The sequence below is a fragment of the Pelophylax lessonae genome (genome assembly GCF_965119305.1).
Source record: "Pelophylax lessonae genome assembly, chromosome: 3".
NCBI lineage: Eukaryota > Metazoa > Chordata > Amphibia > Anura > Ranidae > Pelophylax > Pelophylax lessonae.
The window spans coordinates 100,501,171-100,527,810 of NC_138770.1; the positions used below are offsets into that span (position 1 = coordinate 100,501,171).

The window sequence follows — 26,640 nt, forward strand, 5'->3', positions numbered from 1 at the left end:
TCTCAGCGGGGAATGATCGCGGGTGTCAGACGGCAATCGGAGCCGCCTGACACAGGCTCGCCCCCTAGACTCCCGAGAGCGAGCACCGTATATGTATGGCGATTAGCCCAGGAACGGCTGCCTGCCGCAGTACATCTGCGGCGGGCGGTCGTAAAGTGGTTAAAGAGCGCCAACAGTTACTGGGCCCCAAAATTTTGCAGGCTGGAGAGTCAGGACTAACGACTGCCCTAACAGTTTTTGCCTCAAGGCCTTTGCCTCTTTGCTTAGTTAAAGAGGTACTTTCTAGAAGACGCTGTACCATACCCCAGCCATTCATTTAGAGTGCACTCTAAACCAGTGTATTGCATTCAAGATTTATCTACATTGTTTACTGCTGATTTGCTAATTGACATATTGATTTCAGTTAGTGGTATAGAACCTAATCTTAGTCACTTTGGCTTAGTTATTAGTGTGTCTAGCAGGCTGTGTTCAGATTTACCCGCTGTGTGCTCATTTATGTTCCACTGCCATTTTCTCTAAACTTGCATCAATGGTTGAAATGCATTTATTACCAAATGGGTGGTGTCTAGCAACCCACAGCCAGGCAAAAGGTATTTTATATTGGTGTCTTTATCATAGGTGTGCGCAGCCTATTGCATTAGGGTGTGCACCCCAAAGTTTAAATACACATGCATGTGTTTGCCTACATGTATATGGCCCCGGTACATTACTCTCCCTGCTGGTAAAGTGAAATAGAAGTGTGTGGCACTTCTCTTATGGCAGAGCAGGTCCGAGGGAGATCTTTCCCATCTCCTCACTGGCAAACAGAGCGATAATGCTAATGTGCCCTAGGTGATTAGGGTGTGCCCAGGCACACCCGGCACACCCTGTGCGCACGCCTATGGTCTTTATACGTGCTTGCAGTGATTTATATTCAACCGGGTGTGTCAGAGGGGCTAAGGTTGTTCTTGGAGTCAAGGCTCTGAACAGAGAACCCAAATTGCCAAGCAGCCCCTTTCAAGGCGGGCATTACATAAGAATTGGTAAACTGCAATATAATTAATGTTTTGTTTTTGATTTAATACTGCTTTAAAATTAATAAGGGTTATCCATAATTATACTTAAAATAATTAAAATAAAGGAAAAATATAAATGTAATTGGCTTGCTAAGCAATAAAAGGTGCATTCACCAAGCTAAACAGCAGGTCAAAAGACCCCATATGCTATGATGTTATGGGAAGCAAGCATAAATACTGTACATTCATTTTTCATTGGAAATTCAATTCGAAGTGTCAGCGTATGGAATCTTGTACACCACAGGGTGCTATAAGTTTTACCCTGGTATAATACAATACCTGCCCTTGTAGACTTAGGCCCCTGTCACTGTTTTACATTTGCATTGCTATGTTGCATTTCACTGTGTGTTACGTTAAGGCAGCCCATTCCTTTGCCACAGCACCAGAAGAATTTACAAAAAAAGCACAAAAGATTCCAGAAGGGAGCTGGGGAAAAAAGGGACACCAGGGCTTTACAGTACCAGGAGAAAGTATGGCACACATATAAGGCATAAAAAGTAGGTATTTATTGAAAATTATTTTAAATAACCCCTGTATATCACAAACTTAGGAGAAATAGAAATAAAAATGATCAAACATATTGAACATAAAAGAGAATTTCATACAACATGTATCAAAATTCCAAAGGGTTGATGCGTTTCGACCTTAGCTGTCTTTCTCAGGGGAATACCATTGGATGGTGAATCAGGAAGCTTTCTAAAGTTCAAAAATATAATGAAAATATATATAGACAAGAACAACAACAAACCTGTGTACAATACCCTACAATATAGAGATCATGATGAAGTATACTTACACAGTTGTGATTATTTACAGAAATTTTTTTAAATCATTTTTAATAAATACCTACTTTTTATGCCTTATACGTGTGCCATACTTTCTCCTGGTACCGCAAAGCCCAGTGTTCCTTTTTTTTTACTTGACAGGTACTCCTCTGCACTTAAAAGCATTTAAAACGCCAAGTGTGGCTGTATTGAATGCTGTCATTTTTTTTTAATCTGGTGCCAGTACCCGGAAGTGATATCATGACATCACTTCTGGGTTTTTGCATGGAGACCCGATCAGAGCCGAATGCGGCTTTGATCGGGTCTTCCGCGGCTGTGCAGGTAGGATGCCCGGGTCTCCTGGTGGGACGTGAGACCCGGGCGAGCCACGGAAGGCTGCGGAAGGGGGGGATGTCCACTCCCGCTCCTTGTAATGACAGCCGAGCGGCTTCTCAGTCGCATTGGTTGTCATTACAAGACAGCCGACCGTCGGCTATGGACGCCGGTACCGAGGTGATGCCTCTAACTGCAGTCATCACTCTGCACTCTCCAAATATCGGTAATATTGGCCACCTTGGTGGCTGATTCCGATATATCGGGGAACGTGCAGATCGGCCCTCGATGTATCAGCTTTGCCGATAATCGGTCGCTCTCTAATACACACGGCAGTTTTAATCCTCCATGGTATATGCTGAGATGTTATCAGATGACACTTTCCTTTTAAAAATACCAAGGGCAAAAAAACCTAAAGAAAAATAAACTTTTACTTTGGGTACACCAAAGTGCCGCTAACTTATTCTAGATAGCTGGAGTAAATTCCATATAAATCCACCGTAGACTTGCTTGTCTGATCACAATTACCTGCACACATATCCTTTAGTAAATCAGGTGCACTGTGTAACTAAAACTAATATATAAATAAAAATAATAATAATAAAACGAAATGAATATAACAGCAATTCCATAAAAAATACATACTACAACAATCAAATATGGAAACGCAAGTAAAAATATGAGCGTATTTCAAAAATTACCTTCATGTCTATTTTACAATAAAACCTTAACATAGATTTCCATAAATAATTCTAACACTTCTTATCATTTGTCATACCACATCCCGCGAGAAGCCTCTCGGTTTCACCATCGCCCTGTGACAACAGAAGAGGGCTAGGTGATTATTTTACTTTATTATATGGAGAATGTCGTAGTTACGAGGAGAAAGAAAAGGTAATTATGTAATAAAATCTGGGTAGATTCATTTTACACTTTATTAATTATTCATTAAAACCATAACACTAAGCAATTAAGAAAATCGCTGATCCTATTATCTGCAATTAAGAAGGCAAATTTAAATGAGAGATGAACAGGGCTCTGCGAAGTGCGCACCGTTCCGTGGGAAACTCTGACTCCAGTTAGAATTCCTTTCATGGGAAATGCGCAATTTTAAGTGTAATTTCACCTTCCCCGTAAATTAGATATCGTAAGGCAGGGAGGTCAAAAAGTCATTTTTTTTTTGGATAGTGTAAGAAAGGATTAAAGGGTGTTTTTACTTTTGCAGTCAAATTTGAGAAAACCCACTATATGCATGTTTTGTGTTCCAATTCACACAGCAAGTCTAGAAAAAAAAAAATGTTTCATATACAGTATATATATATATATATATATATATATACATGTACTGTATATATATATATATATATATATATATATATATATATAAATTGTTACCTTTTAGATGTTTCTAAGGTGAAGGTATGGCAGATATCTTAAACATCACAAAGTAGGGAGAGCATGTAAGGATTATACTTACCTGCTTTGTTCAACAGTTTTGCACAGAGCAGCCCGATGCTCCTCTTCTTGGGTCTACCGCTAGCGCTTCTGGCTCCTCCCCCCCCCGGCGAGTCCCGCCATAGCAAGATGCTTGTTGTGGGAGCACTCGCGCGTGCTCGCTCCCAAGCCCCGCTCTGTGTGTTCAATAAACACACAGAACAGGGCACAGCCCTACCCCCACTCTCTCCTCACTGGCTGTGATTGGCTGTCTCTAAGTCAGTATGGAGGAGGAGAGAGGGGACAACAGCTGCTCTTGTGCACATTGCTGGATTGGGCTCAGGTAAGGGGGCTGGGGGATGGGGGGGGGGGCTACTGAAGGTTTTTTACCATCATGCATAGAATGCATGAAGGTAAACAAAACTTCAGCTTTTACAACCGCTCTAAGTACCTAAAAAGCATTTAAAAATATAACCGCCACTTTTGAAATGATTTGGTAATGGGAACATGTAACAGATATAAAGTAGGTGTTAACCCAATTTGTCTGCAGAACTATAAATATACTTAAAATCCTTTATGGAGGGGTATTTTCTACACTGCGTCACAATTAGCAGCAGCGTTGTCAGCCTGCTGTGCAAGTTTCTTCCGTTGACTGTTGGTAACATCTATTGTTTACGGAGGCATGAAAAATCTCTAAGACTTCCAATGCCTCCTCTGTGCTCTACCCAAGCATAAAGAGCAGAGCCTGCACATTTCGTCCATTACTGGAGAGATTACCCTTCACTTCCATCTTGGAGATGCAACATAAAATAGAAGGAAATGTCCCCAATGTGTGGGAAATTCCCATCTTAGAGTTGTCATGGGAATAAGTGTCCTCACTGATAGATTCCCTCTCACCTTTTATTTTGGTGACAACTCAAAATCTTTGTATTTTCCCTCCTTTTACGTCTTTAAGTGAAATTGGTCACCAGGTCAAATGGAAGCATGAATCTCCCCATCAAAGAGAACAATAAAAACGTGACAAGAGTCTAACTAAAAAGTCGCCTCTACATACACTAGACTGACTCATTGATTATCTTGTCCTATCATCTCTGTACAGGCTTTGAAAGTATCTATTGTGTCCAGAGGAAAATGATAAAGAGCTGCCATTGGCTAAGGAGAATGGTAGACACAACTGTGGCCATGGAATGTCCACATTAAAAAAATATTTGAGTTTTTCTTGCATTGTACTCAGGCTGAAAAAGATGGGTGATACCCCATGTGTACTCAAACCCACTATTTCATGTACATATAAAGTCAATCTTTTTTGGTATTAGATAGAGTAGAACAGGGTTAAACCCTTTTCAGACTTTTACTTTTTGGCCATCTGTACCTCGTTGGACAGGTTTCCCTTCACATCCTGTCCTGGAGATACAACACCACCTTAAGATAGTTGTCATTGGAAGAGGCGCCCCTATTGGCAAATTTAATTTCCTGTTACAGTGGCAATTATAACATTTTGTCCTTACCATCCTATTCTGTTGTGGTGACAATCCATAGATGCCAACTGTCCCTAATTTGCCGAGATAATTCCATATCTTGGACATCCTGATGCTGTTGTGTCCTGGGTGATGTGTCAGGATCATAGTAAGTGAGTACATGTGCAGTAACCTAATAAGGCATTTATTATGGTGATTTGGAGCCTTGAATGGTTGGAGCATGCTAAATTAGAGGTGGGTTTTCAGCAGGCTACTTTGCTAAGTGGACAGGGTCTGGGTGGAACTACCCGGTCAAAGTTTGATCCTGAGGCACACTGTAAGCAGGATTAACTGTGTCCAGGAGATCGGAACCAAAATGTGTTATAGGTATGACAATGGTCGCCATAACACACAGAGAGGGTGAAGCTTCCCAGTGTGAATACTCGGCAATAAAACTCCAACAGAGGTTCCTAACCTTCACAGCCTCATTATAATCTAAAAATGGTTGGCTATAGATATTGATTAACTGAAACTGGTCAAAGCTGTGCTCACCCCTATTGGAGATCTCCCACTGGCCATTGCCCTAATAATGACCCAAAACCTGCCATAGGTGAGGGTACCTTCAAAACTGCATTTCAAAATTATCCGTTAAATAATTATAGGGAAATCTCAGCTTGTTCCATGAATGTCTAGATCAGTGGTCACCAAATAGCAGTCCGCAGGCCAGATGGGGCCCTTTGCTTGTCTTTATCTAGCCCTTCCTGTACTATTCTTTCCACTGAAATGGGAACTATCCTCCAACTATCACCAATTGTGAGGCACCATTACTTTCACTGACACCAACAATGGGGCACTATTCCTCCCACTGACTCCAACAATGGGACATTGTTTCTCCCACTAATACCAATTATGGGGCCCTATTACTCCCACTGACACCAAAAATGGGGCACTGTTCTTCCCACTAATACCAATATCGGGGGAACTATTCCTCCTCCTAAAACGAATGATGGGGCACTATTGCTCACACTCATAAGAATGATGGGACACTATTCTTCCCACTAACACTAATGATGAGGCACTATTCCTTCCACTGGCACTAATGATAGGGCATTATTCCTATTACTAATGGTAATGATGGGGCTCTATTCCTCTCACTGATACCAATGATGGGGCACTATTCCTCCCACTAATACCAATGATGGTGCACAGTTCCTCTTCCTACTAACGACATGTCAATTTTTTTACTCCCATTCACCCTGAAGCCTGAGAAGACATTGCTAACTCCCACTGATTGTGGGGTATTTTCCACTCCCACTGGTCACAGTCTAGCCCCCTTAAAGTCTGAAGGACAATAAACTGGCTCTTTGTTTAGAAAGTTTGGAGACCCCCTGACCTAGATCATCCCATTCCGCCTCCCATGTGGGAAACCTAACAAGCAGATAGAGGCAAGGCCAAGTATTTTCTTCTTTCCTCAGTCTGGAAAATACAGCATTATAGCCACTAGATGGAGCTGACAATATTAGGAAATATACATACTAGACACATTATCAGCATTATTTGTGATGGCTATGCAAATGATGAGCAAAAAAGACCCCATAAAGATTTGTATATAATTTCAGCTGTCTATATCTGAACTGTCCCAGGCTTGTGACAGGTCTACTTTAAATTAGAGATGGGACACAAGACATTTGTTGTCTACCCATCATCCCTCAAACTCCTTTTTTGGAATCCTTCAAATCCCTTCTCTGTTCTCCGCTATGTCCTTTTTGGAAAGTGCTGGGGATTTCTAAGATTGACAGGGAAAAGGCAAACTTTGTATTATATTTCATATCGCCTACTTTCACCCAAAATTAAACTTCTAGTTTTGGCAAGGATTAGCCTTTAAGACTGATGACACTGTCCAAATATCAGCGCATCTGTCTCCGAGCAGTGCCAGTACACTGCTCTGTGTGGGCAGTAGTAATCCCACAAATATTGAGTTTTTACTAGCCGATAATGAGTTCCTGGGAGCCGTCGGCAGAAGATTAAAGCTTTATAACTACCAACATGGTGTCATTTGTAATATGCAAAATGAAATTTCTCATTTTAAAAGAACGTTTTACATCACATCATTTTTCAAACAATAGAAAAGTACCAAAACTTTGAAATGCATTGCTAAATAAAAGACACTAGGGAAATACAGATGAATCATTTCCATAAATGTCTAATTGGAACAGCTTTCTTCCTTTTTGTTAGCTAATTCTATTGCTGTACTGTGTTAAAATTTACTGTTTAACCCCTAGATACTCTCAACATGGAGAATACCTTCTTAGACATGCGTTGTAGTTGCTTGTGCTGTGAGAACGTTATCCTACATTGGCTGGTTCACACCTATGCAGGTTGCAGCTTGCATAACCCAGGTGCATTTGGCATTTTTCAATACACGTTTTTGATTCATTGAAATCTATGGAAACAAAAACCAGAAAAAAAGTCCCTGGCCCTTCCAGATGTGAACATTACCCATAGGAAACCATGTTAAATAGTACGTAGTGTGTTTCTGCAAAACTGAAAACGCACTAAAAAATGCATAGGTGTGAACCAGGGCTGAGAGTGCACACCTGTGCGAGCTCTAGTTGTGAGACTGTGCTGTCAGTGTGCTGTCAGTGTCACTCAGACTAAAGCCTTGTACACACGCAACGAATTTCCGCCGACCGGTCGTCCGTCTTTTGTCCAGAGTGGTGTCTGTTGGTTGGAATGTGCTCTAGACTGCACACAAATTTTGTCGTCCGACAGAATTATACTTCAGAAGTGATGTCATGTGTTGGTTTGCTTTCTTTGTGTTCTTTCTTCTCTGAGCATGCCCAGTCTTGCTCATAAGATTTTTCCCTGTCGAAATCTGTACTGACTGCACGAAAATCGGACGTGTTTTGACGGTGGACAAAAATTTTATAGCCTGCACACCAGAATTTTTTCGGCCGAAAAGTCGGAGTCGGTTGTCGAGAGCACCATACTAACAAGCCGAAAATCGGCAGATCGGTCGTCGGACGAAAATTCCCGGCCGAATTTGGACTCGTGTGTACGGGCCTTTAGGCTAGGTCACCACATCTGCGTTTTGTCAAGGTTAATTTGTACGGCACAGCAGCCCATTCATTTGAATGGGCTGCTGTACCTGCAGCAAAAGCAGGGAAAAATTTCCCAACGCTTCTTTTCAAAACACACCTTTCCCCTTCACAATAGTGTTCTTGGGCCCCCTGCACATCACCCCCCCCCCCCTTTACAATAGTGTACTGACCTCCCTTCACATCAGACACCCTCTTAATTCACAGCAGTCCTCAACCCCCCTTCAAATCATCACCCCCATTGCACAGTTCTGTCCTCCGCCCCTTCACATCCCTCCCACACAGTACTGTCCTCTGGCAATTTCACATCACCCTCCAATGGAACTGTGCCCCCTTCATATCACCCCCACAGTACTGTCCTTTTCGGCCTCACATTACCCCCCCCCAGCAGAACTGTGTCCCCTCACATCCCCCCCACAGCACTGCCCCCCTCTCACATCATGACCACCCCCCCCCCCCACAATAGTATGCTCTGCCCTCCTCACATTAACAACCCCCCCACACACAGCATTGTCCTTCTTTACATCACTCCTCCCCCCACAGCACTGCTCCCTCCTTTTACATCACACCTCCCCCCTCACAGCACTGACCCTTTTCCCATTTTATCCCCCCCCCCCAGCACTGCCCTCCCTTTGCATCACACCCCCGCCCCCAGCACTGCCCTCCCTTTGCATCACCCCTGTCCCCCCCCCCCAACACTGCCCCTCTTTACATCTTACTCTCCACCACAGCACTTCCCCCCTTCACATCATTCCCCCCACATGCAGCAGTAGTGTCCTCTGCCCTCCTTCACCCTCTTACCGTACATGGAGTGGAGAGAGGGAAGCAGAAGCAGAGCATTTCTGGACCGAATGTGGGACACACAGCATGGAGCTGCCGAGGTGAACTTTTCAAGCTAACCAGGAGGTGATTTGCTGCAGTCCTAGCGGCCAATCACCTGCTGATTAATACAAAAAGTGCAATGGTTTAGACATCTATACTTCAGTGGTCCAGTCATGAATGGTTTAAAGAGAATGTAAAGAGGATTTATACACAGTTTTTACATTTTATTATGGCCAGGACCCAAAAAAACCTTATACTCACTTGTCCCTAATCCAGTAGGGAATCAATGACTTGGCTTTTTGGCAACATTTTTCCCCCAGACTCACAAATGCAGTGTGCAATCCCATTCCTTCCTATGGATTTCCGAGTACAGACTTTCCAATTTATGCCATTAAAGTTGATGAATGCTATTCTTGAGGTTCCAAAAAATGATTCCCCCCCCCCCTTTTTTTTTGGCCATGTGCAAGTGATGAGTTATCTAGTGTGACTGTTTCCTCCATTCACAGGTAAAAGTAATGATTCTTTTAAAGTGCCAAAATTACCATTGTGTGAAGTATGCTGAGATTGCTGCAGTAGGCAGCTTTGTATGGCGACTATTAAAAACACGGGCATTCTCTCCCTGTCTAGGGTATCTATCTGTCAATATCAGGGTGAGCATAGATTGCAGATCTCCTATTGAGGATGACAATTGCTGAGAGATCTGTTTTTTTTGTTTATCACAATCCCTCTAGACTCAACCTGATCTTCTTCTCTGTCTCTGCAGATGATGGAGGTGTTTTTTTTCCATAGCCCTCGTTCTTATTCCTTATGTAGGCTGCGTTCACGTTTCTGCATTGCGTTACCACTCGCATAACCACAACTCTGTGAGGAAAGTTTAGAGGAACTGAATTTATTCTCTCTGGAGAAGAGGAGATTGAGGGGGATATGATCAACATGTATAAATACATAAGTGGTCCATATAGTGAACTTGGTGTTAACTTATTCACTTTAAGGTCATCACAGAGGACAAGGGGGCACTCTTTACATCTAGAGGAAAACAGATTTAGTCTCTAAATATGGAAAGGTTTCTTCACCGTAAGAGCTGTGAAATGTGGAATAGACTCCCTCCAGAGGTGGTTCTGGCTAGCTCACTAGATTGCTTTAAAAAGGCCTAGATTCTTTCCTAAATGTACATAATATAACTGAATACTAACATTTATAGATAAAGTTGATCCAAGGAATATCTGATTGCCTCTCGGGGAATCAGGAAGGATTTTTTTCCCCTGCTGTAGCAAATTGGATCATGCTTTGCTGGGGTTTTTTTCGCCTTCCCCTGGATCAACTGTGGGTATAGAATTGTGTATATGGGATTGTATGGTGTTTTCTTTTTCTCTTATTGGTTGAGCTATATGGACTTATTTCACTCTAACTATGTAACTATGAAACTTGCAGTAACTCACTTAACACGCATTTAACATGCCATTTTAGGCATGTTAGGGTGGCTTTCATTTTAAGTTGGCTGCCCTAATACAATGTGCGTTAACATGTTGCATGACTTGCATAAATGCACTGAAAACAAGTAAATCAGACCATAAAGTTTAATGGCCAATTTACTTATTTACAGTGCTTTAAAAAGCGTTATGTCACAAGTCATTGTCCACTGCGGTAAGGCAGCTTGTTCAAAATGAGTGGGCTACCAATGCACAATAACGAGCTTAAAATTGCCTTTAATACTTTGAACCACTGACTTGGCAAGTTGGCAATAGTGTGCAGATCAGGAAACCTGAGTCCTTGCTGACTTCACTGCCTGCAGGCTTGTTCTAGATCAGTAATTCAGAAAGTATTTAAGCCAAAGATAGCCAGTTAAGAACAGGAAGGGTAGAGCACAATAAAGCCCCCTTTAGCTGTGGCAGTCAACAAGGCAGTGGGGTCATAGACCCAGCAGGAGATCATTAGTTTTCTTTTTCCAGGTTGAGTAAATTTTTCTTAGTACAGAAAAATACCTGTTGATCCTGTCAGGATCCCAGCGTCATTATAATCAGGGCTGGACCAAGGCATTGTGCTGCCTGGTTCCAAGAATGAAATGCTGCCCCCCACCCCCAAGAAAAAAATCACGCCCACCAAAAGGCCCACATATCCATTTTTTTTATATAAATATAAAATGTAGAAAATATCATACATAGTATACTGTTGTCTTCTTCCATAACTCACCACCGCCCGGTCCACCAAACACCCGCTGTATGTCCTCAGACCTCCTGTCACTCCTGTGTCTGCCGCGACCCCCGCCCTAGAAGATCCAGCCTGTCCTGCGTGAGATGGAGTGTGCTGTCAGGTGTCATTGCGCACACTACGATCATGTAAGGAACGATCCTCCTCCTCATACTCATCAGTTTGCACTACATGCGGCAGTATGAGATAGGGAAATGCCACCTGTAATGCACCGCAAACCGATGACACAAAATTGCTGGAAAAAAAATCTTGGGAGTCAATTTTCTGCCCCTCTCTAAGTGCTGCCTGGGTCCAATGGACCCAGTGGGATCCATAGTAGGGCTGGCCCTGCCTATAACTATATGTGCAGTAAACTGATATAACATGTTCATCAAACATGCTATTAGCTTCCCCAGCTATCTTTTGTGAACTACAAAAGAATGCCCCCTACTAGGTTATGGTGATGGGGAGAGGGGTTTGTAGTCCAAATCGGGAGAACCACCTTTGGTGACAGAACTGCTGCTTCATAGTCCCTGTGCAGTCAGTGACCGTTGTCACCCTAGGAGAGGAGGTATGTAAATGGCAGGATCAACAGCTAAAAAAAGGGGGAAAAAAAGCTTGTAAAAAGAAAACGAATGTAGCCATCACATCTAAAGACTGGTAAAATATTAAATTATTTCTTGGTTTTAGACATACTTGAAGCCATACATGGCCTTACCCTTTTAAATTAATTAATGATATCTGTTTGTTATTTGACAGAGTTGGAAAAGGAGTATTTTCTGCCATGAAGCTCGGCAAGACACGTCCACCGAAAGATGACGGCAGGAAACAAGGTAATGTGATTCTGCTACTTCTACCGATCCCCCTCTCGGCTCACAATAATTATTTAATGCAATGCTTGATCCCGGACCTTGCAGGGCAAGCTTTCAACACCTTATGTGGTTATCAAGCAATGCCTGCATCTCATTAATTAATTTACTTATTATTGAGCCATTGTGACAAATATTCAGTCTACCTTAAACAGATATTTTGGTTTCTGATGCTGGGAAGAGAAGCGCACCAAGGGTAGGGCGGCAGGTGTGCTAAACCCTGGGTGCCATCAATCGAAGAGGGGGGTTATGCAGGCACCACTGGGTGCATGGATATATGACTCTGTTTGGAAAAGTATTTTTTTTAATTCAGATTTTATTTATAAAAAGGTTTCTATATAACAAATACCAAGAAAAAAAAGAAAAATGTACAAAGAAAAATAAACACAAAAAAAAAGCAGGTTACCTCGCATGGCAACCAAGCGCTGAATATAAGTATAAAGATCAGCATGATGCATATAATATAATACTAGAAATAAAGTAACAACAGCTAGCAACAAAAATAGCATTTGTAGTGCAAGTATATTATATCAATGGAAAACTGAATTCTATTTGAAATTAAGTCCCGCAGTTCCAGCAGACACAGAGCATACCCAGCCTACATTACAGAACACAATCAAGACGCATTGCGTCTATCCATTGACTCCAGATTTTTTCAAATTTGTAAGAGGCATTATATTAGGCATAAATATGCTTTTCAAACATTACATATTGATTCATTTCTAGTATCCAATCTTTCAAGGTAGGAGGTTTGGACAAAGTCCAGCGAGAAGCTGAGTGCCAAAAAAAGTGAACTCGCAATAGCCAACACCTGGTTGGGGTCCAGATTGTTGGAATTCACATGCCCTACTTAACATAAAACAGGGTCTAAAGTCAACACAGAGCCATATACAGTATTTAGGGTGTCTAGGGCATTTTCAAAACAAATGTATAAAAGAGCCAGGAGATTGAGTTCATCTTGCACCAGAGGTGTAACTAAAACCTTCAGGGCCCGGTGCAAGAAACCCTGAAGGGCCCCCCGGCCTTCCCTTCAAGCCTGGTCCTGGCCACTGATCCTGGGGCCCTTTATTCTCGTTGCGGGCCCTTCATTACGATCCCGCAGCGGGACTCTTTCACAAGTTCTGCAGTGGGCCCCCTTCCTGCCATCTTGGGGCCTCCCCACGGTGGTGGAATGCCAGGGCCCGGTTGCAAATGTAACCTTTGCAATCCTGGAAGTTCACCCACTGGTGTCAGTAGTTTTAATTTTTTGGTATTTTAATTGTATTATTTGTTATCATTTTATTTTATTTTTTTACAGTATCAGTGACTATGACTCTGTCCATTCAGAAAAGGGAGGAGCTGGTAAATTACATATTTACCGACCCCTTCCTGGTTCTCTATTGTGACACATTCCCTGCAGCAGTTGGTAGGATAGGGAAGGGAGCACATTTATTGGGGGGGGGAGGGGGACCAGGGGAGCACACAGGAGCCCAGAGACAGCAGAACACAAGTGAACTGGATAGGAGGAGTGGCGGGGGCAGCATACAGAGGAACCAATCTCCTTAATTTTCCTCCTGCAGCTACAGGAGGAAAAAGGAGGACAGTGGTTTCTCTACACACTGCCCCCGCCGCCCCTCCAATCCAGGTGTACAGGGGAGCTGCACAGGCCCCCTGGAGCATGGGGCCCAGTTGCAATTGAAACCCCTGCAACCCCTGTAGTTACACCCCTGTCTTGCACATTGGGAATTATCCCTACGGCCAAATTTATACAGAAATGCAGGGGTATGGTAGACCCTACACAGAAGGGAAAGCTGGGTCACCCTATGAGTTGGATACATTAAAACCAGCTGTGCATTCTGCAGTATTTGATCCCATACATCTCCTAAAATTACATCTGCATCCGTCTCCCATCTGTGCTTGCAAGGGTTAGGGAATTTAGAAAGAAATTTAGGTAACACCCGTCTGTATATCTGAGAAATAAGGCTTTTATTAGTATCTGCGTGAACTATAATATCTAGAATGGGAGTAAAGGAAAAATGAATGGTTGGGGTCAGGCCTGAGTTTTTAAAGCATGTCTTAGTTGCAAATAGCGATAAAACCTGCACGTTCCCACCTGAAAAAACCTTCTAGTCGGGAGATTTTAGGAAACGCCCTGTTTGTCCAAAGAGGAGTGTATATTGTATACCCAGAAATAACCAATAATGTTTTAGTTAATTGCCAGACCTTATATAGCAAATGCAGTGTGGGGTAAGTAGGAGATGGAGAAGTAGACCCGGGCCAACAGAGGGTTATAATAATGCAATAAAAAAAAAAGTATATTATAAAAGGATATTTATAAACCTCAATTTTCCAAAACCACCAGAAAATGTACCCAGGGATTTGGTGCCACCAGGCCCCCTTGATCTTTTGGATATTGTAAACATTTGTATTTAAATCCAGGGGGCTTTTTATGCCCTTTTAAGCTCTGAAAAACAGTTCAAAATTGTTTAAAATAATTATGATTTCCCAATTTATGCCATTAAAGTTGATCAATGCTATTCTTGTGGTTCCAAAAATGATTCCTCCCCCTTTTTTATGGCCATGTCTAAGTGATGAGTTGTCCAGTGTGACTGTTTCCTCCATTCACAGGTAATGGTAAAGATTCTTTAAAAGTGCCATTGCGCAGAGTGTGTTGAGATTGCCGCAGTAGGCAGCATTATATGGCGACTATTAAAAACAAGAGCATTCTCTACCTGTCTAGGGTATCTGTCTGTCAATATCAGGGTGAGCACAGATGGGCAGATCTCCTATTGAGGATGACAATTGCTGAGATTGCTGTTTTTCTTCTTGTTAATCACATTCCCTCTAGACTCATCCTGATCTTCTTCTCTGTCTCCGCGGATGATAGAGGTGTTTTCTTTTTTTCTAAGCTCTTGTTCTAATTCCTTATTTAGGCCAGACTCACATTTCTGCAATGCGTTACCACATGCATAACCACAACGCGCAGTAACGCATGTAATATGTATTTATCTTAAACGGAACCCCAACAAACTAACTCAACACACCTGTGTTATAACACTGCAATGTACAGCATTGCACATTAGTGCCATGTGCCATTTTAGGGAAGTTAGGGTGCCATTAATTTTGAATGGGCTGCCCTAATACAATGCTCATTAACACGTGGTATGACTTGTGTTAATGCACAAAAGTAAATCAGTGCAACATTTTTTTTAAATACTTATGACCAGGGTTTTTTTCACAGAGAACAGTGCTTTAAGTGGGCCGGTACGCACCGGTACTCAGTACCGCCACTTCCAAATATAGCTCTTGAGAGTACCGCCACCTCTCCGTGCGGCCAGAACGTGCTTTTAGCATACCGGTACTCACACTCTCCAGTCCACGGTCCACCACACAGCAGCGTGGCGGAGCTGAAAGCTTCTCTTGTAGTCCCGCCGCCGCGCCGCTGACCTATACAGCAGCCGCAGCGTAAACAGTGAGTGCACTGGTTGCTATTGCCGCCTGGTGTCTAGCAACCAGTGACGTCACCTGTCCTGAGGAGAGGAGAAGGAGAGCGAGGCCCCAGCATCCACAGCGGGGTCTCCTTCCTCCTCCACGCGCGCTTAGATTGCTGGCTCCACCCACTTCCTCCCTCCAGCAGCTTCTCCAAGCCAGGCGGCCAGCACCGAGGAGAATCTCCGTGTGTGACAAACAGTGACTGGAACTGCGGGAAAGGTAAGTATTTACTTTCTTCTTCGGAGGTATACCTCTTATTCCGACATTTACAGCATTTTGTGAGAGAGTCTTTTTTATATCCTCGGTATAAAACGTTTTTAATATAATGTGATGATTAACACTGCCTGTTCCATAAAGCAGTAAAAAATAATTTAAGCAAATGTAAGCTTTATGGCACGTTGGAAACGAAATTCTCTATTCTATTATGAAATACAAAGGTGAACAAAATAAGTGGTATCTAAGAATACCTGACTGGTTTATTATAATAAGCAGTCGTTTAACCTGTTCAGATATCTGTGCAGCCCAAGAGTGCTGTAAGATGTCCAGACTACTACCTCTGCTTTCCATGTTTTTTTTATCCTTTAAAACACCTTCTCCCTCCCTCCTGGCCTGTCAAGTGTCTGTAGCAAACTAAAGGTCTCCTGGAGCTTTCAAAAATCTATCTCAGATAAGTCCTAGAATCTCTTTAAAGCGGAGTTCCGGGCACAAAAACGATTTTTTTTTTTTGGGCCCCTCCGCTAGGTAGAGCTCACCTGAAAAGGAATTGGATAGTTATTTTTATTTTTTTTGTCTACTCACCTTTTTATTGAAGATCGTAAATACTCACCTATGACTGCTTCCTCCTCCAGCACCGAGGCTCACCCCGTCACTTCCTGCCTCGCGATGATTCCTGGGAGCTAAACGTCATCGCTCCCAGGAATCAATGCGACGGCACCGGCCCCGCTCGTCATTTCCGGGCGACGCCGCATTCCCCTGCTAAACAGCTTCTGGGCATGCCCAGAAGCTGTTTAGGAATGCGGCGCAGCACCGGAAGTGACGAGAGGGGCCGGTGCAGTGCATTCTGGGACACGAAGACGCGGAAGAAGACAGAGAAGAGGACCGTGCCGGCTTCAGCTGCCCACAACAGAGATGGAAACGCTGTGGAAGAAATTTTCTAAGTAAGTATTTCTTCTAAAAGGTAAGTGCGAACCAGGACAGATCAGAGGCTAGCCATTGTGGAATGTGCTAGCCCTGACTGTCCCGGGGGTATGTTCAGCAAAAAATCATTTCTGTGCCCGGAACTCCGCTTTAAATGTACTTGTATCTCCTGGTAAAAAGCATTAAACATATTTAATTTTAATTTTTTTTTTTCGTTTTAATAAAACCAAAAAAAAAAATAGCAAAGGTGAGTCACTGTGACAGACAGAGTGAATCTGAATCACCGAGTGACGTAATCGCCTATAGCCTATAGTTCAATATAGTTGTTGTTACCTCAGGGGATGAGGGGAGTCATCAAAAAAAAAATATATATATATATATAGGCTATAATAGAGTACCGGCACCTCCTTTGGGCCACTTAAAGCACTGACAGAGAATGCAGGAACTCCCCCTTTCCGAGTATCCCCTTGTCTCCCTGCCCTTACCAACCTCTGATCATTGTTGCTTGGTTCCACCCCCTACTCACCTCCCAGTATTGCCCCTTTTAGAGACTATAGAACAAAGTAACATTTGTTGTATTATGTAATTTGTATGCAATTTGTTACCAAGAAAAGCAGTAAATTAGATACCCAGTAGCCAGCAACAAAATACCCCCCTCCCCTAGCAATAATAGATTTCCCCGGGGACAATGGGCCATCTGCAACAAAATAACCCTCCCCCCCAGCAACAATAGACCCCCAGGAGCAAAAACAGATCCCCACTGCCAGCAATAATAGATTCTCCAGCAGTCAGCAACAATAGACCCCCTCCTCTCAACAGTAGATCCCTCCTTGCAACAACTGACCCCAGCAACACAAGAACCACTTCTAGCAACAATGGATCCTCCCACTCGGAAAAATAGCCAGCAGCAAAAGACCCCCCCCCCCCCTAGCAATAATAGATTTCCCCGGGGACAATGGGCCATCTGCAACAAAATAACCCTCCCCCCCAGCAACAATAGACCCCCAGGAGCAAAAACAGATCCCCACTGCCAGCAATAATAGATTCTCCAGCAGTCAGCAACAATAGACCCCTCCTCTCAACAGTAGATCCCTCCTTGCAACAACTGACCCCAGCAACACAAGAACCACTTCTAGCAACAATGGATCCTCCCACTCGGAAAAATAGCCAGCAGCAAAAGACCCCCCCCCTAGCAATAATAGATTTCCCCGGGGACAATGGGCCATCTGCAACAAAATAACCCTCCCCCCAGCAACAATAGACCCCCAGGAGCAAAAACAGATCCCCGCTGCCAGCAATAATAGACTCTCCAGCAGTCAGCAACAATAGACCCCTCCTCTCAACAGTAGATCCCTCCTTGCAACAACTGACCCCCAGCAACAGAAGACCCACCTCTAGCAACAATGGATCCTCCCACTAGGAAAAATAGACCACCCCCTCTAGCAAAATTTCCAACCAGTGACAATAGATCCTCAGCAGCCAGCATCAATAGATCCTGTAGCACACCCCAGCACCCTTTGCCATTACACACATTCAGTACTGGAGGTGCCGGAACTGCGTTCCCCATGTTCCTGCTGAAAAAGCCCTGCTTATCAGGAATCCAGCATTACGAATTGTGGAAAAAGCACAATAACTGAGGCAGCCAAATTTTTTTAAAAAAGGTTAGTGTGGCAAGCCACGGAAAGAGGCAGTTTACACCAAACTTTGCCCTGGGTTTTAAATCTCGAAAGTAAAGGTTGCAAATAATGAAAGATATGTGCCCGGGGCTGAGCGAAGACTACCACCCCAAGGTATGCAAGGTGTACATCCACCTGAACCTGGCAGTGCAGAGGGAAGAGGGCCCTCAAAAGAGTCCAATGGAAGTAATATGCACTTAGGCCAGAAAAAACACTAAAGTTCTTAAGGATGGACATTGCAGTAGACAAAGATCCCTGGGTATCAGCCAAGAACTACAACATGTCATAGGCATATAAAGCTATCTTATCTTTATGTTTTCCCCTACAAAAGCTGTTCATGCCAGGTTTCTGCCCCAGCAAGGCTGCAATAGGCTCTATAGGGACCGCAAACAAAAGGGGTGACAGTAGGCACCCTTGTCTGGTCCCATGGGACAAAGGGAAAGGAGTGGACATCATCCCATTAACCCATACAGAGGCTCTAAGGAATGTATAAAAAAATGTAACCCAGTTGCAGAAGACGTTGCCGAAGCCAAAGCTTTGAGCACTTCCCATAGATAGCACCATTCTATGCTATCAAACACTTTGGCGGCTTCCAGAGACAACAGGGCTCAGCAAGGAACTGGATACTCAAAAAAATACGCCTAATGGAAAAGTAAATTTAAGCAGACCAATATAACAATAAATAACTGAGAAGATAAAACATACTGTTTGCTTTTCAGTTAATTTCACAAGCTGCAATGGGGCTAATAAAAACATGTAATTCTATTTGGATTATTGGCTTTTCAAAATTTTCATTTCAGCAAAGATAGATTGCGAGAAGTTAAATGTTTAATGAAGTTCCAGAAATGGTAGTTTAAGAATTGGAAGTAATAGGGCTTTAAAACTGAACTCCAGGCAAACCGCTAAATACACAGCTGAAACACATAAAAAGGAGCTGTTTAATTTGCCAAAGGATTTGTATTTCTGTCCATCCAGGCCTGAGATTTACACAGCCCTTTCACATTGCATAGATCTGTCTGGCAGGACAGGAGATGGAGTTTTCTTTGTTGCAGTTCAGTAACACTTGCAGGTCTTGTCTCTCCCCCATCCCGTGAGTGGACAGTGAATGGAGAAGAGGCAAGCTGATAAGCGCCTCTCTCTGTCACTCTGCTCTCTCTTCCTATCAGCATGCTTCTTTAACTGCAACACACCTGATTGGCTACTTATGCTGCTTCCCCCTCCCCTGCTGCACAGGGACTGCAAGAGTATGATACCTCAATTTCAGGCCCCTACACTGCTTGCGTTTAAAAATTGCATTTAATGGTTTATTAATAAATGCAGAGCTGCATCCATTTATATCAGCCTTTACCAACCTTTTCAACACAGAGGAACCCTTGAAATTAATTTCTGGTCTCTGGGAACCCCTGCTAAAAATTAAAAATCTACAATTCATGACACATTAGTGTGACAGTCAGTGGGAAGAATTCTCCTTACTCTTGTCATCATTGGGAAGAATTATCCCCTTACAGGTAGCTAAAAGGAACAATGGTGTCATTGGAGAGGCAGAAATTGCTCATTGCACAAGGAACCCCTAGGAACCTCAGGAGGAACCCTGGTTGAGAAACCCTGATTTATATCAAAGACATTTAAAAGAAAATTAAATCAGGAGCCATGCTACAAACAAATCTGCAGTGTAAAAAAATGTACAAAAATCAAGTATTTGTGACTATTAGAGCCGGTTCACACTGGGGCGACTTGTCAGGCGACTTGGTTGTCTGACAGTAGCGGACCGTGCTGTGCAATTGGAACCGTTCTAATAGGAGCGATTCAAGTCGCTCTGACTTAGAAAAAGGTTCCTGCACTACTTTGGGGCGACATCGGAGCGACTTGCATTGACTTCCATTATGTGAAGTCGTTGCAAGCCGCGCCAAAGTCGTGGTGTAATGGTTATGGAACCTCAATCAGGTTCAAAATAGATTTCTTGCCTTCACAGTGGTGCACAGGCGACGGCATAACTCGCCTGAAGTCGTGTCGCCCTAGTGTGAACCGACACTTATGTGACAATGTGAAAGAAAAAAGGGAAACAAATAAATAAAACTTATACATCGAAAAGCATCTTTATAGTGTCATATACTGTAAATAAACTTATTTAACAAACTGTCCTTTGTGCAAAATAATCTTTATTAAAAGTGCTGTGAATAAAACAAGTCTCTCTTTATATTATATATTTCTTCCTCAACAATCATGCATGAGGAACTACAATAAACCTCTTCAGAAAATAACTATGTGCTCCCTTGTGCTTACACCCAAGATGTGCACTCAATGGAGTCCAATGACCCTCTACAATAGCTTGAATCAATGCCATCCTTCCAGGCAGCCAGTCAACCTTCCTAGTCACCTCCTCTCCTCCAAGCAACAGTTCCCTTTAAGGCTGCTTTTCCTTACGTCACATATTGGCCATTTACAAAAATAATAAGCAACCGCAGAGATATCACAGTGCAGTAATCTTTATTTGAAATAAATTAAAATTAATTTCCAAAGTGCGCACGCATAAACTATTTTGTCAACAGTATTACAAGCACATGAACTTTAATGGCATCCCAATCTTAGTCCATAGGGTTCAGTATTGAGTTGGCCCACCCTTTGCAGCTATAACAGCTTCAACTCTTCTGGGAAGGCTGTCCACAAGGTTTAGGAGTGTGTCTATGGGAATGTTTGACCATTCTTCTAGAAGCGCATTTGTGAGGTCAGGCACTGATGTTGGATGAGAAAGCCTGGCTCGCATTCTCTGCTCTAATTCATCCCAAAGGTGTTCTATCAGGTTTAGATCAGAACGCTGAGCAGGCCAGTCAAGTTCTTCTACCCCAAACTCGCTCATCAATGTCTTTATGGACCTTGCTTTGTGCAGTGGTGCACAGTCATGTTGGAACAGGAAGGGGCCGTCCCCCAAACTGTTCCCACAAAGCTGGGAGGATGAAATTGTCCAAAATGTCTTGGTATGCTAGTGCCTTTAGAGTTCCCTTCACTGGAACTAATGGGCCAAGCCCAACCCCTGAAAAACAACCCCACACTATAATCCCCCCTCCACCAAATGACTTGAACCAGTGCAGAAAGCAAGGTCCATAAAGACATGGATGAGCGAGTTTGGGGTGGAGGAAATTGACTTGCCTGCACAGAGTCCTGACCTCAACCTAAATAGAACACCATTGGGATGAATTAGAGCTGAGACTGCGAGCCAGGCCTTCTAGTCCAACATCAGTGCCTGAACTCACAAATGCACTTCTGGAATAATGGTCAAACATTCCCATAGACACACTCCTAAACCTTATGGACAGCCTTCCCAGAAGAGTTGAAACTGTTATAGGTGCAAAGGGTGGGCCAACTCAATATTGAACCCTACGGACTAAGATAGGATGTCATTAAAGTTCATGTGCGTGTAAAGGCAGGTGTCCCAATACTTTTGACAATATAGTATATATTTAAAAGCAAATTCCATTTTTAAACATGATTCTTCGCCACAGCATCCAAGATGGCTTCTGGTTACGCAACTACCTGATACTGTCGATGACCGGAAGTGATATACGTGGAAAATTTTGGAGATTTTGGATATGGGTTTTGCATTCTCTCTATTACAGTAAAAAATGCCCCACTACCTGTCCTTCCCCCCTCTGTCCCTAAACACCTACCTGGCTCCTGGCACTGCTCCAGCGCTGTCTCCAGCTCCAGCACCACTCCTCTCACTTCCTGCTTTCACAGAAGAAACTGAGGGCAGCTAAGCCATAGCCTCCTGCTGTCATCAAACTGCTGTCAGGAGGGCAGGCTTACTAGCCTGACCCAGGACCAATTGGAGCGCGCATGCACAGGGGACTCCTTGGCATCTGGCTTACTACAGGAGGCACCAAAAGGAGAGAGAGGAGCCAAAAGTTCCGGCAGGGACTGCCAAAAGATATAATTGCACAGAGCAGATAAGTATAACATAATTTTCAGTATCACTTTAACCCTAAGGGGCAGCCCCACTGCTAGGTGGATTTTTACTTTCCCCGCAGATAGGCGTTATCATTTCTAGATATTCCCTATGACCTAGTAGATCTTCACTTTTTAAGTTCAGGTCTAAAACCAGTGTATTGAACTAAAGACAGCGATATATAAAAAAAAAAAAATAAATAAGTAAATAAATTTAATTTGCCCACATAACTGTCACTGCACTATAAAATCTTTACGAGTCGGGAAGCTTCTCATTTCCCTCTGCTTGTGCGGATGTTTATCTCTTATATAAGTTTTATTGACTTTTTTCCTTCCTTTCATTATACTCAAATAACACAATAACTTGCAGACCGCATTATTTATGAGCTTGTGCAGTAAATTTAGTTTATTTGATATTTTTAGGACATTAGTACATAGGGAATACAGAAGGAACGACTTGTAATAACTCAGTGTTAATTTACAGTTTTAAATGCAACCCAATCCAAAAAGTGTTTTACCATTTTCGGGACAATGGGTAGAGACAGAGTCTTCGTCATCACAAATTGGACCTACCTCCAGACAAGGAAAGGAGTGGCAGAGCTAAGGTCATCTGTTATGTAATCTTGGTGAATCATCCATTTATCCTTGGGGGTAGCCCTAGAGCAGCCTTTCTCAACCTTCTTACTTTGGTGGTCAGTGGGAAGAATGCCCCTTTTAGATGGTTAATAGGAAAATTGGTGTTAACAATTAGATATCTAAGAGGTAGAAATTGCTCATTGCTCCTGGAAACCCTAGGAACCACTGGATGATCCCTGGTTGAGAAAAGCTCTGTCCTAGTGGGTGCATGATACAATTACAATGAAACCTTTGTGTCACCACTAATATAGATGGGTTTCCTTGTACCACGTACCTGGAGATGAGCCTGATACTGTGAGGAAGGCCTCTCTTGTTCCTCTGACTCGGGACCCCTGATAGTGCAGACAGGGGGCACCGGAGTATAGAGTAGCACGAGCGCCTGGAGGTTGCTTGGAGCGGACGATGGCCACTGGTGAGGGTTGCCAGGGAAGTCCGGTGAGCAGGACGATGAGCAGGCAGCAGGTGCTGGAGGCAGGAGTCCTGGATAACAGGAGGAGCCTGGTGAGCCTCCTGGGCAGGATGGATAGATCTGGGAATGACAAGAGCGTGGTGAGACAAGCCGGGTCTGGAGCCGATCGGTAACGTAGAAGCCAGTAGGAGCAGACAGGAGGAGAAGTCACAGGACAAGCCAAGGTCGGTGCAGGCGGAGAGCAGAGAATCGTCAGGACAAGCCGGGTCTGGAACTGGAAACAAGATGCAGGTAAACAGGTATCCAAGGCTGAAGACAAAGCAGCACTGAAGTAGTGTAAGGGCTGGGTTTAAATAGCCCATTTGGCGCCAGTGTTTAACGCACGTTGCGTATTCGCGAACGTGAGTGTGTGGCTGCGCGAGTCCGCGCATGCGCGGCTGCATGAATTCACGCATGCGCATTAGCCATTGTCAAGTTCCTAACGGGAACACGTCTTTGCACAGCAAACGTTCTCTTACACCTTGAGTTATGAGTATCCAGTCATCTCTGGGAATCACGCAAGAAGGTAAGGGTGTTGTGACAGGTCATGGCCCTCAGGTGTGTCCCATGTGGTTTCTCATCTGGTCAACAGCTAATGAACAGGCATGGAGCTGACACAATGCCAAGATCATAGGCAGAAGCATACTCTACAGAGCAAAAGGTCGAGGTAGGTAGCTTGCAGACAATGTGGGGTTGGTAGTAGAAGTCATGAGAATGGGTTAGACAGGCAGGCAATCAGAATATAGGAGACAAGCATAGTGAACACTAGAAACAAAATAATTTCTAAGACCTACAAGGACTGTGGAGAACCACTTTGCTCAGATGTCTCCTGCATTGTAAAGAGGACCGAGAAATGTGCAGCTGCAGAGAAGGCAGTATAACCGGACAGGTTTTGATGAGGTAAGCAAAAACTGAACCAAAACATTCTCCACTAATCCAGTGTACAGCAAAGTAGAGTTTTCACAAGACAGAAGGTATCTGCAATTGTCACTTGCATCATGAATCCAATAGGTGTATTCCTTATTTTAGGAAACCGAGCAGATCCAGGGCTATATTCTACATAATTGCACTTGTGGGCCAGTATCTAATGGCACTTTTCCACTGCAAGTACCGGCTAGTACCGGCTCGGCTCTACTCGGCCCTGCTTGGCCCGGTTTGCTTTTCCACTGCTGGTACCGCATGGTATAGTGTCGGAACGGTTCGGTACGGTACGGTATAGGTTTGCTTTTCCACTAAAGTAGTACTAAAGTTAAGTGGGTGGGATAACAACGGGGTGGGTGTGATTCTCTGACCAATCAGTGGCTAGTAGTGACTGCATGCAAAGGATTGTGGGATATGGTACCAGTTTGGTACCTGTTGGAACCACAATCGAGTAGGTACTGTTTTTTCAGAGCCATACCGTACCGTACCGTTCGGTTCCATGCAGTGGAAAAGCAAACCTATACCGTACCGTACCAAACCGTTCCGACACTATACCATGCGGTACCGCAGTGGAAAAGCACAAAAGCGTGCCGAACCGGTACGGTTCCATGCAGTGGAAAAGCGCCTTAAGAGTGCTGAGCCTCAAAACGTATCAATTGTGATACATTTGTCTAAATTTTCGTTCCATCTTGTATCCATCTCTGCAAATTTGTGACTGAAGAGAACTGTAGTGGGACACGGGTTGCTGAGAGGAGTCATAAAAGTCGTTATAGTTCAGGAAACATGAAATCATCTTTTCTTGGTCATACATTCATTTATTGCAGGTACTATATATATATATATATATATATATATATATATATATATATATATATATATATATTTCATACATTCATATCAGTTTTTGCCCTCAAGGAGCTTACAATCTAAGGTCCCTAACTCACATTCACTAGGGTCAATTTACTTACCAGCATGTCTTTTGAGTGTGCTTGGAAACAAATTCAGGCACAGGAAGACCATGCAAACTCCAGGCTGGTATTATAATTGGGATTCAAACAAGCAACCCTAGTTCTGCTAGGCAGAAGTGCTAACCACTTAACCACTGTGCCTCCTATAGTGCATTATAGTATTAGTTTTTACCTAAATAACCATATGATGCAATCGGTGGAGCTTGTATAAAAGTGGTGCCCTTGTTGTAAATGCAACTCAAAGCTATAGAAAAATGATCTCTAAATTTTTTTTTTATGTATTTACAGATGAGCCGGCCGTCTTGGAGACAGAAGACCTGGACAGGAAAGCGATGAGGCTGGGTGGTGGACTGGACCCAGACACCATATCTCTTGCCTCTGTCACGGCCGTCACAACTAATGTCTCCAATAAAAGGTAAATTGATTACTCCTTCATAGGTGCTATAGGATAATTCGTCATTTTATAAACGTTGTACCTATGCCTCCATCCCCTACGCCAGTGTTTCTCAACTCCCGTTCTCAGGGCACACTAATGGCACTTTTCCACTGCAAGTACCGGCTAGTACCAGCTCAGCTCTACTCGGCCCTGCTTGGCCCGGTTTGCTTTTCCACTGCTGGTACCACATGGTATAGTGTCGGAACGGTTCGGTACGGTACGGTATAGGTTTGCTTTTCCACTAAAGTAGTACTAAAGTTAAGTGGGTGGGATAACAACGGGGTGGGTGTGATTCTCTGACCAATCAGTGGCTAGTAGTGACTGCATGCAAAGGATTGTGGGATATGGTACCAGTTTGGTACCTGTTGGAACCACAATCGAGTAGGTACTGTTTTTTCAGAGCCGTACCGTACCGTACCGTTCGGTTCCATGCAGTGGAAAAGCAAACCTATACCGTACCGTACCGAACCGTTCCGACCCTATACCATGCGGTACCAGCAGTGGAAAAGCACAAAAGCGTGCCGAACCGGTACGGTTCCATGCAGTGGAAAAGCGCCATAACAGGCCGGGTTTGCAAGAAAACTGAAATACATCACAGGTGATATCATTTGCAGCTCAGTGATTGCAGTATTCTAGTCTGCATCTCCACAAGGTAATACTTAAAATCTGGCCTGTTAGTGTGCCCTGAGGACCTGGAGTTGAGAAACACTGCCCTACGCAAACACCTGCATCATCACTATTGCAAGTTCAATGACATTATCATGTAGTGTCAAGCATGTGCAATTAAGTCATTTGGGGGTGTGGGTATCACACGTCTGGTAGTCTTTGTTTGCAAGGTGTTCAATCTGTTATTAAATCACTCCTCTATAGCAGTGGTCCTCAACTCCGGTCCTCAGGGCCCACTAACAGGCCAGATTTTAGGTATTACCTTGGGGAGATGCAGACTAGAGTACTGCAATCACTGAGCAGCAAATGATATCACCTGG

At 43.5% G+C, this 26,640-nt stretch overlaps 1 protein-coding gene across 12 annotated transcripts in view; it reads left to right on the plus strand.

The window, feature by feature from the left end:
- OTOF (otoferlin) overlaps nt 1-26,640 on the plus strand; it is a 588,950-nt gene that overhangs the window by 394,797 nt on the left and 167,513 nt on the right. For all 12 annotated transcript variants that reach the window (XR_014225011.1, XM_082249402.1, XM_082249403.1 and 9 more), the window contains exons 6-7: nt 11,910-11,983; nt 25,507-25,633. Coding sequence is in view for 11 of the 12 variants with exons in the window: in XM_082249402.1 (XP_082105528.1) it covers nt 11,910-11,983; nt 25,507-25,633 (201 nt within the window). In the remaining variant the exon portion in view is untranslated. The remainder of the gene's footprint in view (nt 1-11,909; nt 11,984-25,506; nt 25,634-26,640) is intronic.